This window comes from Haliotis asinina, chromosome 14, assembly GCF_037392515.1.
Source record: "Haliotis asinina isolate JCU_RB_2024 chromosome 14, JCU_Hal_asi_v2, whole genome shotgun sequence".
NCBI classification, from domain to species: domain Eukaryota; kingdom Metazoa; phylum Mollusca; class Gastropoda; order Lepetellida; family Haliotidae; genus Haliotis; species Haliotis asinina.
The window spans coordinates 24,677,649-24,694,461 of record NC_090293.1 but is presented as its reverse complement, the minus strand read 5'-3'; the positions used below and the strand labels follow the sequence as shown (position 1 = coordinate 24,694,461).

Genomic DNA, 16,813 nt, shown 5'->3' with positions numbered 1-16,813 from the left:
TAATTACAGCAAGGCATAATAATCAGATATCTATCTTGGAAAAATTGCTGTTAAGAACCTCACAGAAAATCTGGATTTGAATTGTACATATGGCCCAGTTATCAGATTAGAAAAACAACAAATTTGATTGTCCATATTTTTTTTACATAAACCTGAACATCATCCTCAGTATTGCTTTTGGATGTGGGTAAGATCAATCCAAATTGTAAAATTTAAATTAATTCATGAATGTTCTCTCAGAGAATTTCCTGAAAATGTTGATTGGTTTTAATGAAATTAGTGAAATGGCTACCACTAATTTGAAGTGGGAAGAAACATTTCTGTTTCTGAGATGAGTCATGCCCCTTCCATGTTGGTAGCGCCAGAATAGTTATATGTGCGTACTGTAAGTTAAAAAGTTGAAGCGAGTACGTTGTGACAAGGCCTTCAATTGTCCTTTGACATCAAATACACCTGACATAGCTTCTAAACATGATATTCACTGAGGGATATTTTTAAAACCTAGAGATTGTGGGTATCGGTAAAAATTCTATATTTCTGCAAGATACATTTTTAAAGGTTGTCCTGTGTTGCTCTTGTTCATTCCCTGGATGCAGATGACAATTGTCAGTTCACTGAAAGGTATCGTATGATTTGATGTTTGAGGGATGAAAACCCTTGAGACTCTTTCTGATACCTGTCATTTCAAGACAAAACCTGATAGTCCTCCAATGCGTAGCGAGTATTTCACAAATCCCATCTGAACTATAGTCAAGTCATTGATTCTTGAAATGCTAGTGCCGGAAATATGTCATTGCCTTGAGAACTGAAAACACAATGGACGCAGCTTTCATTGCTGTTATGAGTTTCAACCATACGAGGGATATAATGTGCAGCAGTAGGTGAAACTAAACCGACAGAGATTGGAGTTCATTTATTCGCTGGTAAGGCCTTTCCAAAGCCAGCCACATCGTGAGCTGTGAATATGTCAAGATATTACAGTCTTATACAACAGAATCACCTCGGTGAAATCATAACACAGAATATAAAATAGCGCCATCACGATTAAACCCCAGTTGGTTATAATCGCACAAACCCCTAGGAGATGTGGTAAGACAAAATAATCAACAGATTAAGTTTGTCTCCTTGAAACCACCCTGGTTTAATAGCAATTGCTCCTAGCAGTATATAGCATTATAGTGACACAACAGCAAGCCAGTTGCATCGTGAGGCATAAAACAAAAGAGCCGGTTTTATTAATCTAGCCATTTGCGACATAATTTCACCAGAGCCCATATTGCCAGAAGATGGATGAACACTTTGAGTACAGATTGCTTGTGTTGGAAGACATGGCTAGCGCATCCTAGACTGTACAGTTCTATTGATTTCATTATTAACCCTATACAGGATTTATCTTTCCTGCTATGTCTTCAACGCAGGAGGTAGATGCAATGTGTCTTGGTGTCAGGCTGTACCTGTCATCAACAGCGATGCTGCTAGTTTCAGACAACGATGATGGTTCGTTGCAGCTGTATGAGTCATTCATTGCTTAATGGACAAATTCAGATTTTGATTACAGGTGTGATGAACGATTGCTTCTCTTTAAAATTTGTCAGCAATTATTAGTAAAAATGCAATTATACAATAATCACTTCATATTATGAAAAACAAAGCACAACCAAATTTTGGAACATAATAACAAAAATTATTGTAATTGTAACGAAAAATGAGTTACACTTTTTCTAAATATAAATATATTCTGTCTTTCTGGTTTCAAGAACCTACCAGTATGAGGAGCATAAAACCAGTCAAATATTGACATAATTAATACTTTATTTGTTCCAAAGCCTTTATTGTTATTGAAATTCAATAATGGAAGAAGACAATAGCTTGGAGCCATCTTTATGTAGAATGAAAACCTGGCTTGTTTCATTCTGCCAAATTCCCCAAAACACGATACAGGTTTGGTTGTCAAATGAATGTCAGCGTATCATGACATTTGTGACAATATAGCTTGACTGTAATGACAGTGGTTGCTGCTTGAAAAATAAAAAACAACGAAAAATAATGACAACTACAAAACACTTGAACTCCATCCCTCGGTCACAAATCTCTTTTCTGAGATAGTCTTTATTAAACATCCTCTGGTCAGTGATGCGAGAGAAACAGTTAATTGACAATGTTATTGGTACTTACGAGAGAGATGGTCCCACACTGTATTGCTGTTCACTATTGTCCATGATTGTAAGAGAGAGGTGAGAAAGAATAGCGACTGCAGTGGTACAGTATCCATGATCCAAACCTCGTCATGCACAGTTGTTATAAGAATAGCCTTACTGTCCCTCTGAATAGGAGTGTATAGGTGAGGGCGATAAGGATCCTGTCTCCACACAACCTAGCAAGGAGCAGTACCCACACATGTGCTGGTCAGATAAGAATAGCACACTGAATGGTGGGGATGTTATAGTAGCAGACAGCCTTGGCCAATCACATCCTGGCTTCTTTATGCTGCCACATTGCCATGCCAACAGTCAATGCCACTGGAGACCTCAGGAGTTATCTCCCATTCTTTGTTTGCTTTCACTCTCCCCAGCTTAAAAGAAGAAGTTTTAAAGTATTGACATCTGGGTGTTTGCAGCTGAAAGATGATATGATGTGATGTCAGGTAAACTAGAATTTTACTTCAATTGTTTAAAGGTTGGTGAGTGAAGGCCCCTTGTTATTGTCTTTTAGGAATCATTGTATTGTCAAGCTGAAGATGATATGTGTTATATGTTAAGAGAAATGTAATATTCTAACACTTTAAAGCTGCATATATCATGCTTCATAAAGGTGGAAGGGTCTCTATATCTATGTCAGCTGGAATACCAAGATATTTCTTAATGATACCATTTATGTTTTTCAGATTAATTTCTGAAACCCAATCTAAATGTGAAAGTGTGAGCAGTTTGGTACTTTGGTTTTTATTAATGGATGTCTTTTCTGCGTCCAACAAATTATTTAAGAGGTGTTAATTTTGCATCCAGGGTTCAGTGTGACTTCTGTTAAAAAGTGAAAATAATATTACTTTATTTTACACAGAACTAGCAACCATGTAGAAATAACAAATTCACACAAATTAAAATATCCTTTAAAGTATGTAATTACTGTCATAGTAATGATGTCAATCACTTGATGTTCTGGTCCAGATTTGATTATTTACAACTCCACCAATACTGCTAAGCTCAATGTTTAAAAACAAATATGATACTTTGGGGATTTTTTTCAAATCTTCTTTTGTCCTTGAATTTTTAAAAGACTTTTCAGATCAAAATTGTAATTGTAATTTTAATTGTCTTTTCATCTTAAAACTGTTTGGCTGCATACAACAATTTAAATGGTTTTCAGGCACATTTTGTTCAAGAGTGACACACACAAATAAAGGTGATGCACTGATGGCTGAGAAACATTTCACTTTTGTTATTTAGCCTTATATAAAACCATCCTGTGTCCTTTAAAAGTGGCACTACCAAAATGATTAACCCACTGATTATTAGATTAGTTTATACTTTCAAGAGAACTTCTTTACCAACATGCTAGGTTTTCAAACTCTGTGAGTAATGGGCACTATTAATCTGGGAAAATGTGTTAATCTTTTTACAAACACCTGGTATCATCACTGACTTCCCTTTTCACAAACACCTGGTGTCATCACTGATTTTTCAAAACCAGTATAGGCTAATTTCCACCATTGTTTTGCCTTTTTTCATTCAATGGAATATGTTTTAGCAAATGATCGAGTGTGGTTCTCTTGCATCTACATGAAAGGAAAACCAGATATTCAACTACTCTATCATTTTCCTTCAAATGTGCTTCACAAAAGTATTACTTATTTATGTAGTGCACATATGCACACACTTGTGCAGGCTCAAGGCACGAAATGTGTTCTGGCACATTTCGATTTCAATGTTGAGGTGAATGAATAATTTTGAAAATTATTAGCTGCGTTTGAGGTCAGTGGTTGTTCAACTACGAATATTTAACCAGATAACTGAATAGTTGCGAATAGTACCAAGCAGTTCCTTTTGAAATTTCTGAAACAGTTACCAGACTGAACATTCAAACAGACCCTGTGAACAGTTGCCGTCATCATGGAGGGTGTATAGATGCTGCAGAAGGTTAGATAGATTCCTGTGGATTAATATACAACACAACGGAAATTGTGTAATGGAGAACACTTCCTTGGAAAATGAAATGATGAAAGACTGTGACTATCCCGAGGGAAATCTATCTCAAACAGGTTTATGAACATGGGAAAAACAGACATGAAGTATGTGGCTTGCTCTTACGTTGGTAGACAAGTTTAGAACAGTTCACTAGGTACGACAGGTGTTGCTAGCTGATAAAGTCTAGGAAAATAGATACGGCACCTTTCATAAGATGGTAATTGCATGAAAACTATGGAGAACAGCACCTCGTCACAACTGTCCGAGAATGTTAGATATGAGTTTTGAATAAGTTAGCCGATTCCGATCAATATATGTGAAGCATTTTGTTTCTAAAATATGTAACTGAATACATTTTATTAATATTTTGCAGCATTTGTGGTGGAAATTATTCAGGCGTAGTGCATGTATGTTTAGTAATATTGACAGACAGCTGAACATTTTATGAGACTTTTGCGATGGAATCGTTTAACCTTCTTTATTATTTATTTACATTAATTCTAATGTTATTGTTTTTTGCTTTATAATTTTCTGGAATTAGGGTTTTATTAGATATGATTTTGACACACTAAGAATTTGCAGTCTCCAAATAACTAGCAGTTTCTAAGAATTGTACAATATCAGATCTTCGTATCTATATGGGCAACATTTTGCAGGAATAAATGCAGGTTTTCTGCCATGAATGTAATCGGTTGTAATGATTGGAATGTGTTTAGTATGGCAGCTACAATAAAACTTGCTGTGATATGGAAATGAGATCCACCTGCCACCATCATTTTTCCCTTCAAGAAATACTGATAACACCTTTATAGAACTTATTCTTGATGCTTAGCAATAACAAACATGTGTGATTGCTACTTGTTTAAGAACACAGAATATGCATGATAAATTTGCAAAATTTGAAAAATGATGTGTATGCAGAACTGTACCTTTTGGTATAAACTTTAATCACAGGAAAAATATATTTGAGGTAAACTATTTGGCACAAATAATATTATTGCTTGTCCCATGGAATGCAATATATATATCTCTATTTTTCTGTGTCCATTCTGTACATGTGTGTGTACTCAATTCACGTTTATATGTTATGTAAAACCCTGACTGAAACCCAGGAATGGAGACTGTGTGTATCCATTATAAGGGAAACAGTTAAAAATACCTGGAGTAATATCCTTAATGCATGGTTTTAACACATATTTATTTGTATGACAGGATTACTGTCTCATAGAGTGTATTAAGATAGCTTTCTGAAACTCATGAAAATGAGGACACGTTGTACGCACGTCACCAAAGACTTTTTTAGAATTAGGAATTCCTTATTCCATTCCAAGCGCTTTTATGACCCTTTGTAGTTATTACTTTTGTCCCTTCCAAGAAATTATGTTAAATTAAAACTTGGTAATTTTCCTGTTCTAGATAATATATTGTATGGAAATTTAATGCACGCAAAATAGACCATTTTGAACAGGAAAATATTTTAGTGAAAAAAACACATGAAGGAATGAATTTTTTTTTTTTTTTTGGTCAAACTATTAGTGTAATATTTTGTATATTTATATTTTTGCCGAAAGTGGAAATTTATGCCACTTTTTAGTGGATCCTGTCTAAATTCACAAACTGTATATATTTCTATATTATTATCTTTGAGAAGAGGAGAGAGGGGGTATTTTCTCATTTGATGATACACACCTGAAACTCCCAGAACAAGATTAATGACATTTGCAATACCATGATAGCTTTCATGTTCAAGCTTGACCACTCTCCATCCAATGACCAACTAAGCATGTTTCAAGATCAGATTTCACTACACTCAACCTTTTGTATAACAACATCTGCTTCCCTTCTTTGTGGGAGTAGAGATCGGAAGGTAGATTTAAAAATCATTCACCGGCCATCTGTATGTTTATATAAATATCTCATCTTACTTGAAAATGTGTACAAGAAACCTTCTATGTTAGAATAATAACTTGGTTAAACAGTCACAAAAAAAAACAATTGTTGAAATGATTTATTCCTTCGTCGGCAAAAAAACCAATGTTGAACCTTATGATTCAAATAATTCATAAAAACCCCATCCCAAACAGATGTTATTTTATTCAAGAGATTCACCATCGTTTATTATTTATGTAATTTATAGTTTGATGTAAATCTTTTTCTTTTACTGATGATTTATCATCTGTGTGTGTTCGCAAATGTTCATGATGTGTTTTGGCGTAAAGGTTCAAATATGCTCCTCCTTCGGACTCTGACAAACCAAAGTGTTCTGCACCTAAAATGGTCCATGTCTGATCTCTAATGTTGGAATGATGTTTACATTTTCTGTTCACTCATGTACATATGATGTAACTAATCTCAATCAGCATGACCCACATCAGTGCGCTGCAGGTGATATTATTCACCAGAATGTTTTCGTGCCTGTTGTCAGGTTCCGTGACATTTTATACTTCAGATTTTCTTGTTCAAAGGTAAGAATAAAGGAAACAATAAAACATTTCCAAATATTTCTCAAATATATTGATTATCTACAAAAAGAACAAACTGAAAGGGACATTGTAGTTCATTTTCTAAATAGTTTATATGCATTTTAACTAATTTTATGAACTCATCACATGTTCAGTGAGATTCAATCTTTAAATTTTCTTTTCACAATCGTCTGGATAAAATATTAAAACAACAAAACTTATCCTAATTATTTCTCTGATGTATACATAAGATTATCATCCTTTTTCACTATGTGCATTGGAAGCTAAACTTTAAAAGGTTTCAATCAGGGTGCATTAGGAATGTAAATAAACATTTCCAAATAATTCTCTGAAATATACATAATGTTTTAATATTTGTAACTATGTTCAGTGGACGCTAAACTTTAATGCTTCCAGTCAGGGTCTGTACAAAATGGAAACTTCAGGATGCATTTTGTTATTATCCTTTTGAAAAATGTGTATCTTCGCAGTGAAAACTTAATGAGAGTTCTGTACGCTTACCAAATAAAGTGTTTGGTTTCATTATGGCTTCAAAAACCCTGTATGTTATCAACATATTTTGTCGTTATGGCGATACAGGCTTATTGAGATAGCAGTATTTGACACAGACTGTATTCTTGATTCATAAATGATTCACTAAAAGCTTGTGCTATACTACAGAGATTGCCTATATTCGTGTCCTAATTAGATATTGTTTCGATACATAAATTTCCCTAATATTTTGTAAGAAGTCATCTAGTATTTATCAATTTCCCATTTCATACTGCTGATAAAGCAAATTTCTTTTTGTATAGTCTAAAATCAATTTTGTAGGAGTGCAGATATACATCAGTGAAATAGTATCACACCTATTGGCAGAATAACAAATATTCTACGTTTCGACTTTTATTAATAGTAGTTAGTACACTATTACTTGATAGATTTACTTTATGATTACAGAATTGGTTTTACAGTTTAAAAAAACCCAATGTTTTAGTTAGTTTTTGAGACAAAATGAATTAAAACAATACCAAAAATATGTTAGAGAAAAGAGATGACTTCGGAATATCTCTTTTCCTTCTCTGTTTACAGGTAAAATGGAAATATGCTGACATGAGTGTTTATCACTGTTCTTTGTTGAATACTGTTGATATGTATAAAAATCCTTAACTTTAAAAACATCCAGAAATTATATATTTGTGTGTGTATTTACCGTGTTGAAATTTGTGTAATTTTGTTCCATTAGTAACAGAAACCAGTTTAAAAGTTAGTATTTATAACAACTAAATTTCCATCTACCAATGTTGAATCTGAAGGCTGAAAAATGTTCATAAATTTTTCAAAAATTCAAATCCAGTCTGTACTTTTTATGAGTGAGAGTTCTGCATGTTCCACATGCTACATTGATGAGGATGAGGATATTTTTACCACGCCCATTTATTGTGAACTGCAGACGTTCGAAGACTGGGTAAATATTGTAACTCCCAGAATCTGAAGTTTGGCAGTTTAGAGTTTACCAGACTTTAGCTCCTCACTGCTGAAATCTGCCTTTCCCACATAATCTGCTCAAGTAAATAAATAATAGCACTATCATGTTTTGACTCTGAAAATGTACAGCATGACTGGTGTTGTTTAAAAGCAATATTATAGTCGCCAACAAACCCTGCTTGTTGTAGAGGTACAGGAATTATTAAGGTTCACATAACTTCCTTGCATGCATGCTGGTTGTGCATGTTCGTAGGCTTCTCATTAATGCGTACTGCTTGTGAAAGTTCACACCTTTTCCTTGCATGCATGTTGGTTTATGCAAGTTCACTCGCCTTTCATGCATGCATGCTGGTTGAGCATCTTCATATGATTTCTTTCACACACCTTCCTTGCATGCATATCATTTCAGGAAGCTCACATGCATTATTAATGCATTTTCACCTACCCTATATAACATTACACAAGTACATTTCAGAAAGGAGATCTGCAATCTGTATAGTTACTTATCTACCCTGTGTAACAGTACACAGAGAGGAGACGTTAGTCTGCTGTCTGTGTAGTTACGTGTATACCCTGTGGAACAATACACATGCACATTTCAGAGAGGAGACATTGGTCTGCTATCTGTATAGTTACATGTCTACCCTGTGGAACAATACACATACACACTTCAGGGAGGAGACGTTAGTCTGCTGTCTGTGTAGTTACGTGTATACCCTGTGGAACAATACACATACACACTTCAGGGAGGAGACGTTAGTCTGCTGTCTGTGTAGTTACGTGTATACCCTGTGGAACAATACACATACACACTTCAGGGAGGAGACGTTAGTCTGCTGTCTGTGTAGTTACGTGTATACCCTGTGGAACAATACACATACACACTTCAGGGAGGAGACGTTAGTCTGCTATCTGTATAGTTACGTGTCTACCCTATGGGACAATACATATGCACATTTCAGAGAGGGGGCATTAGTCTGCTGTCTGTATAGTTACATGTCTACCCTGTATAGCAATGCACATGCACATTTCACTGAGGAGATGTTAGTCTGCTATCTGTATAGTGACAGGCTTTCCCTGTGGAACAATACACACATGCACATTTCAGAAAGGAGAGGTTAGTATGCCATCTTTACAGTTACGTGTCTACCATGTGGAACAATACACATGCACATTTCACTGAGGAGATGTTAGTCTGCTATCTGTATAGTGACAGGCTTTCCCTGTGGAACAACACACATTCACATTTCATAGAGGAGACATTAGTCTTCATTCTGTATAGTTACATGTCTACCCAGTGGAACAACACGCATGCACATTTCATAGAGGAGACATTAGTCTTCAATCTATATAGTTACAGGCCTGTGCTTTGGAACAATACTCATACACATTTCATGAGAAATTTATTTTACTTCCCCATTTTCAATTTGATCTGTTTTTATCCTCTGCTGTTTTTGATTATCTACATATTAACTGAAAAAAAGAATTTGTGAGAATGAAAATGCCAAAGGAATGAACGTGGCCTTCTGCCTGGCTGCATCCAGTCTCCCTGAGTGAGTGTTAGGAAGGAGCCAGTCCAAGTCTGTTTAAATCTTTAATGAATTTAATTTGATTTTTTCAAGGACGCTGTCTTTTAAAACTCAGTAGGATATCCACAAGTTCAAATTGCTTAGCTCCTCACATCTGGTGAGGGTGAAAAAATGTTGGCAGTTCCGTCAAATTTTACAGGAAGACTTTTTCCGATTTCTATAGCCATATAATTGTTATGCTGCTTTGTGGAGGAGTTTTGCTTTCTGGAACTGCTTTTTGTTTAGCTACTTCTGTTGGTTAATGTCAAGTTGCACAATGTTTTATTTGTTTTGTACTAGAAGAACACTAAATCTTGCTTATGTCTCCATGGGATGTCTTGTTTAGAAAGATTGTTAGAATGATGTTAGAATTGATTCTTCTGTCTAGATTATAATGGGTTGCTTGGTATTACATGAAACTGACTACAGGCTCTGTCATCCTTGAAAATGAGTAGGTTCTTTTATTGTTATCCTGAAAATGAGAATATTTACTTTTATTATTATCCAGCAGTAGGGGATGTTTAGCATTATTGTATGCTGTAAATGATTATATTTACTATTGTTATGTTAATGATGGTACTGTCTTTAAATGGCATCTTGTAAATGAAGACATTATGTTATCATGGAAGTGAGGACAAGGTTCTTAATGTTTTCCTGGGAATGAAGACCAGGGGCTCTTTTCACAAAGCAACCTTTACTAGGATTAAATTTAACTCCCGTTCTTCAGCATTGTGCCAAGGTTACCTTAGGTAACCTTAGTGCAGTGTTAAAGAATGGCAGTTAGGGTTAACCTTAGTAAAGGTTGCTTCATGAAAGGAGCCCCTAGACTGTAGATTTTCAAAGGTCTCTTAGTGTTAAGATGGGTATTAGCATCAACATTAGATTACAACTGTTTTGCTCTCAGAGAGCTTCGAAAATCTAGGCCCAGGGCCCCGTTTCACAAAGCTCTCGTAAGTCTAAGGTCTCGTAACTTTTCTCGTAGCATCCGTAGCTCCTGTGAGGCACAATGGCTACGAGAAAACTTACAAGATCTTAGGCTTACGAGAGCTTTGTGAAACGGGGCCCAGGTCTGTTGTTATTTTGGAACTGAGGACAAGGTAGGTTGTTATCCTGTAAATGAGGACATGTTCTGTTATTATGGAAGTGAGGACAAGAAATGTTGTTATCCTGTATATGAGGACATGTTCTGTTATTATGGAAGTCGGGACAAGGTATGCTGTTATCCTGTAAATGAGGATATGTTCTGTTGTTATCATTAAAGTAAGGACAAGATATGTTATTATCCTGTAAATGAGGACATGTTCTGTTGTTATTATGGAAGTGAGGACAAGGTATGTTGTTATCCTGTCAATGAGGACATGTTCTGTTGTTATTATGGAAGTGAGGACAAGAAATGTTGTTATCCTGTATATGAGGACATGTTCTGTTATTATGGAAGTCAGGACAAGGTATGCTATTATCCTGTAAATGAGGACATATTATGTTGTTATTATAGAAGTAAGGACAAGTTATGTTATTATCCTGTAAATGAAGACATGGCCTGTTATTATAGAATTAAGGACACATACTATCATTGTTACCATGGTACCCTACAGTATCTACCATGACTTCTGCCTTAAAAATGTGTTTTCGTATAATGTATTGCATCTTCATAATACTAATGAGTACAATTCACAATACATTTTCAAAAAAGATTTTGTTTACAAAGTTCATATCAATGGTAAGTTGAACAGAAATGATGGAATTATGAACTTATGATCAACTTATAGTTATGAACAAACTATTTGTGACCAACTTCCTTTTTATAATATGTCTCTCACTCATGTATCATGACCATGGTAGTATAAAATAAAATGGTTGTCAAGTTGTCAAATATGCAGGAGAAGTCTGTGTCCATTTCTATTAAGGCTCATAACACAGTATACGTGAAAGAAAGCGGTATATTGTGGAATGTATGAAAGTGATGCCAATACCCATCAATGGCAATAAGTGCTCACGCTACTTTTCAAAATGGTTTGTTTTTATTATAGTCCATGTGTCAAACTGTCCTTCAAATTTATAATTGGCTTGTAAAAGGTATAAATTTTCCACCCATATTTTGATGCATTCTTTGAAAGTTGGTACACAGCAACGTAAAATGTCGCTCAAATGATTAGTTTGTTGGATTCATCAATAATGAGACTCAAACTCCTCACATCGCCCTTACAGATTATCAAAGATGTCACACATCGAGAGCTCCTCACAGGTGAACTGAGACTTGTGTCATGCTCTCACTAAATTTTTAATTGCTTCAAATTGGATTGCTTAATTAGTGTTCCCTTGTTATGAAATTAGTTTACCATCCTAACTCGACACCATTTGTTGGCAGCCAATGAGATATTGTGTTGACAATTTCACTCTTGCGCTACCACTTTGATGTCCTGGCTTTGTAGTTTGATGGTTTTATAGTACAAATGCCTCCATCCTCTTGTGATGGTTAGTCCTTAAAAATGTTTTATTCCTATTCCACAGGGAGCACTAAACTCTTGGCAGCAGTGGCACCGGTCTTTCTTCTCTGTTAGCAACTCTGGCTTAAAAATGTCATCAAATTCTTCACAAAATGCTCTGCATTGTGCCTGATGTTTATGTGACTGTTACCAACTTGTAGTAAACTCAAAGCCTCCATTGATATTACTTAAAATGTTTTCAAATTTTGTTTGGCAGATTTCAACACAATAGGGTACATAAACTGATATATAGGCTGAACATACCAAAACTAGGTGATGAAAACATCAGGATTTTTAACTTCCATCAATGCTGATATCAGAAGATAGAAGGAGAGATTTCATCTCTCAAGTGACAAGTGACAAGTGACAAGATGACAAGTAATAACTTTCATCTTGAGTGCAAAAGTGCACCGAACTAGCTTAAGTTAAAGAGATAACTAATGTTATCGTAGGCATTGATGTCACAATGGTTTTTATAACTTTGTGATGACATTTTGTGGGTGATGCTGAATCACTTACTCATGCTGAATCACTTACTCATGCTGAATCGCTTACTCATGCTGATCGCTTACTCATGCTGAATCGCTTACTCATGCTGAACCGCTTACTCATGCTGAATCATTTACTCATGCTGAACCGCTTACTCATGCTGAACCGCTTACTCATGCTGAATCATTTACTCATGCTGAACCGCTTACTCATTTTCCCTCTTTCACTTTCTCTCATGCTCTGTCTTTCACTCATGCCCACTGCCACTCTATTTATCTAAAGCTCACTCTCTCCATGTTTCATTCATGCTTGCTCTCTCATGCTCTGTATTGTTCACTCATGTTCAATTTCTTTCCTGCTCTCTCTCTCTCTTTCACTCACTCACTCACTCACCCAATATACCCCACTGAAGGCAGGGTAGGGTGATAAATGAGTTTTCATCATGCAGTGTAGTGGTTCACCAGAGAGTCAATTACTGGAAGCATGTTTCCTCTTTATGAATTCATATTTAATGCTTTGCTTGAAAAACACACACAGGTGATCAACATGTTCATTGTAAATGCAGGATGGTTGATATTCAGGCCTATTCCTCACAAATGGAATGTTAGCATCTACACTGAAGCATCGCATTGTTTTAATTTTGTTTGTTACTTAATACTTTGCATATTCCAGTTCTATGACAGCGGTTTGGAAATTGAGTCTAGACCAGACAATCCAGTGATAAACAGCTTAAGCACATATCTATACATTGTAATAAAGAAGTTGTATAGCTATAGAACCAGAGCTCCAGATAAGGCGCATGTTTGAGTATTTTACTCAATAGAAATCACATTTACTCATTTAATCACAAATCTGGGAGTACAAAAAATGCATAAGAATCACTTAAAACCCAATAGGTCTATAATACGTTGCGTACATTATTCAATTAACTAAATTGGCTTGTGCATGATTCATTGTGGCGCACAAACTCTACAACAGCATTAGCTAATGGTAGGTGATGTCCATATATACATATACTATTATAGCCGTAACCACTGTTCTGGTTTTACTCTAATAATCACATGACTTCCATGTTGAGTATTTAGAAATGGTTGCCAAATGTTTGGCAACATCATAATACCTAAATTGCATTTATATTTATATATTTCGAAGAGTTAAGGACCCAATAAGGACAAGAAACTGTGTGTGAAAGTTCTCAATTCTTGTAACTAGTGGGAGTATACAAAATGCTAGTTACTCCTCAAAAAATGCAAATTTTGATACATAGACATACAAGAGAGTAAATACCCAATTGCTTGAAAAATTATCTGGAGCTATGTATATAACTATCCCCATTGTTCGCAAAACATTCCTACATATCATATGAAGTTTGTGATTTCTTAAAAGGATTTGTTCAGAACCATTGTTATCTATACAAAACAAAACTTAATCAGTAAGTCAGAATTATTGGGGGAAAATTTACACCACACTCAGTGGTATAACCTGTTTGGATGTGTTTTATGTGTTTTAAAATATCAAATTTGTTACTCTGAAATTTCAACCTTTTATTCAGCAAAATATCAAATTTGTAACTCTGAAATTTCAACCATGAAACATAAAATATTACTGACTGACGTGCATAAGAAATGTAACAACAAACAAATGTATGCATTAAATGTGTATATATCTGTACAAGCAAAGATGACCCAAATATTCAAATAAGCACAAGTACTGCTATCTCTGTATGTAGTCAGTCTCACATTCTCACTTTTAGACAGGCCAGTTATGGCGGCCATTTTGACTAATCATTTTTTCTCCTCCCAGCAGTTATTCCCAGGAGTGTAAGTCTGGGCACTTCCTTCAGCTGTGTTCATTGCCATACAGAACGGAACAGTAGTTAGTTCATCAATATTTAGAGAAGAGAGTGTCAGTCCTTTTCTTTTCACAAATGGTGACTTGTAAATGTCCCAAAACAGTATCTATTACTGTATAAAAACAAGGCAGGAGACCATTATTTTACCATATAAGACATAAAACAACTGTATGAGCCCCCAGGTCTCGTAGTTTACTACAGTAAATCTAACACTATGTTAAATTCTTTCTGATCCATTTTTTTCATGTACCACATGCCGTGTCATGTCGTGACGTTTACATGGTACATAAATATCGATTGTTCTTTATTTACTTTTTAGTGGCATATTACTTGAGTATTCTTTGTACAAATTCTGTGGCTAACGTTGTGGAAATTTTAGATGGGGGGAGGGTTTAGCACTTTTTGTTGATGTTCATATGTACTAGTATTTGTTTATACTGTTACTAACCATTGATAGAAGATAAATGCTTTCAAAAGTTAACATTTGCAACTTCTCTAATGGCAGATGTCTTCAAGGTGACAAAAAACATTCAAGGAAAGTGTGACCAGTGATTCTCATTCTGCTCAGGTCCATAACACATACAGAAGAGAACACTTTCTCTCAGTATATATATATATATATATATATATATATATATATATGCTTTAGTTAACATTTAACAATGTTTCTAAAGGTATGACATTTACTTTATGAATTAGACAAGACAAATTTGACAAAAATATAATTGCAGTGAAGGAAAGTATTGATTTGATGCAAGTCTGCATGTTATTGATGTTATTACCAGTTGTACTGGGTACAGATCTAGTGATGTTCAATATGTTTGTTCTTTACTCCATGCATAGCATGCAGAATAGATGAGGTTGACTTTTTCAAGAAGGTATATACAAGGATCACTCATAATGTGCTAGGTTTGCAATGATTGTTTTCATTTTATGGCATTAAGATCCCGTGTGACAGACTGCAAAGGGTTTTTCTTTTTTGTGTATCATTGGTTGTTGTGGTTACCAGAATTCAATTGCCATTATTATGAGGGAATATCATCCTCGTTTCATAAAAGACTGGCCTGTCTATTGTGCATGAGGTTACTACTAAGCTTTCAGGGACCCAGATGGCAATTTGTTGCACAGAGTTAGATCCCTTGGATGTAACAGGATTAGTTGATTTTTGTTTGTTTCAACCAAGTTTTGTGTCAAGTTTTACGAGTGACAACCTATTAAGATCCAGGGTCGAATCAGACTTCAGTAACCCCTGCTGACATAAGAGGTGACTGATGAGATCGGGTGGTCCGGCTAACTGACTTGGTTGATGCATGTCATTGTATGCCAATTGTGTAGGTCAGTGCTCATGATGTTGATCACTGGATTGTCAGGACCAAACTCAGTAAACTCTTAGAGACAACAGTTGTATTGCCCCAAGACTGCTGAGTCTGTGGTTAAAAAACAAACTACAGAAGTAAATATCATGTCTTACTTTCCCTCAACGTCAGACAGAGAAACTTTTGGGCATGAGTTTGAAGATAGATCCTTATACAGATTTCATGACAACTTGTTACATAGTAGCAAAACATACACTGATGGACAAACAATACATGACAAGTGTGATTGTGGTCATTTTGCTTATAATATGATCTTGCAACTTTATCCTAGAAACAAAATTTCTAAATGTCTAAAATTTCTTGTGTTTTTTTCCCCATAAGTTTGCATATTTTGAAAGTGATATCACCATTCATTTTATCGATGAAATAACACACTATTAATGCACACACCATTTAATGTATGATGAATTTGATAATTGAAGTGTTTTCTGTTAATCTGAATTTGATAAATTATTTTTACTCTTGCAAAGCAGTGTTCATGTCTGATCTGGACAGGAAGATGTTTTGTGCAGTAGGGCTTGATAAACTGAAAGTGATGTGTGCTTTCATTATCAATACAATCTTAGCACACTGTAGCTCTCTAACTGTCTCATGTTGGTGTTAATATAATTACTATATTCCTGATTATCCATTAATCATGAGCACTTCTCTCAGATGTGAAACAAAAAGACTATTTGGTGGAGATCGGGTTTTGCTGTGGAAATCATTAAATCATAATTCTGTATGATTTCCATAATCCATGATAAATTTGAACACTTTGCTAGTAAGCTGTACACAAGGAATGTGTTGAGTCATTTCGATCATTGGCGCTTTTCATAAAGTGTCATGATTTTTCTGACATTTTTGATGACCTGATAAGCTCATTACTTTATCATTGATTTTGCCTTTGTCTTTTGCATAAACATTTA

At 35.1% G+C, this 16,813-nt stretch overlaps 2 protein-coding genes across 2 annotated transcripts in view; one reads left to right on the top strand and one right to left on the bottom strand.

Annotated features, from left to right (window-relative positions):
- Positions 1-2,430, bottom strand: part of LOC137262283 (uncharacterized) — a 144,768-nt gene extending 142,338 nt beyond the window's left edge. Inside the window, exon 1 of the mRNA XM_067800097.1 lies at positions 2,176-2,430. Within this exon, the coding sequence (XP_067656198.1) occupies positions 2,176-2,272 (97 nt within the window). The 5' untranslated portion in view covers positions 2,273-2,430. The remainder of the gene's footprint in view (positions 1-2,175) is intronic.
- LOC137262277 (cysteine--tRNA ligase, cytoplasmic-like) overlaps positions 1-16,813 on the top strand; it is a 263,287-nt gene that overhangs the window by 181,136 nt on the left and 65,338 nt on the right. The window lies entirely within an intron of this gene.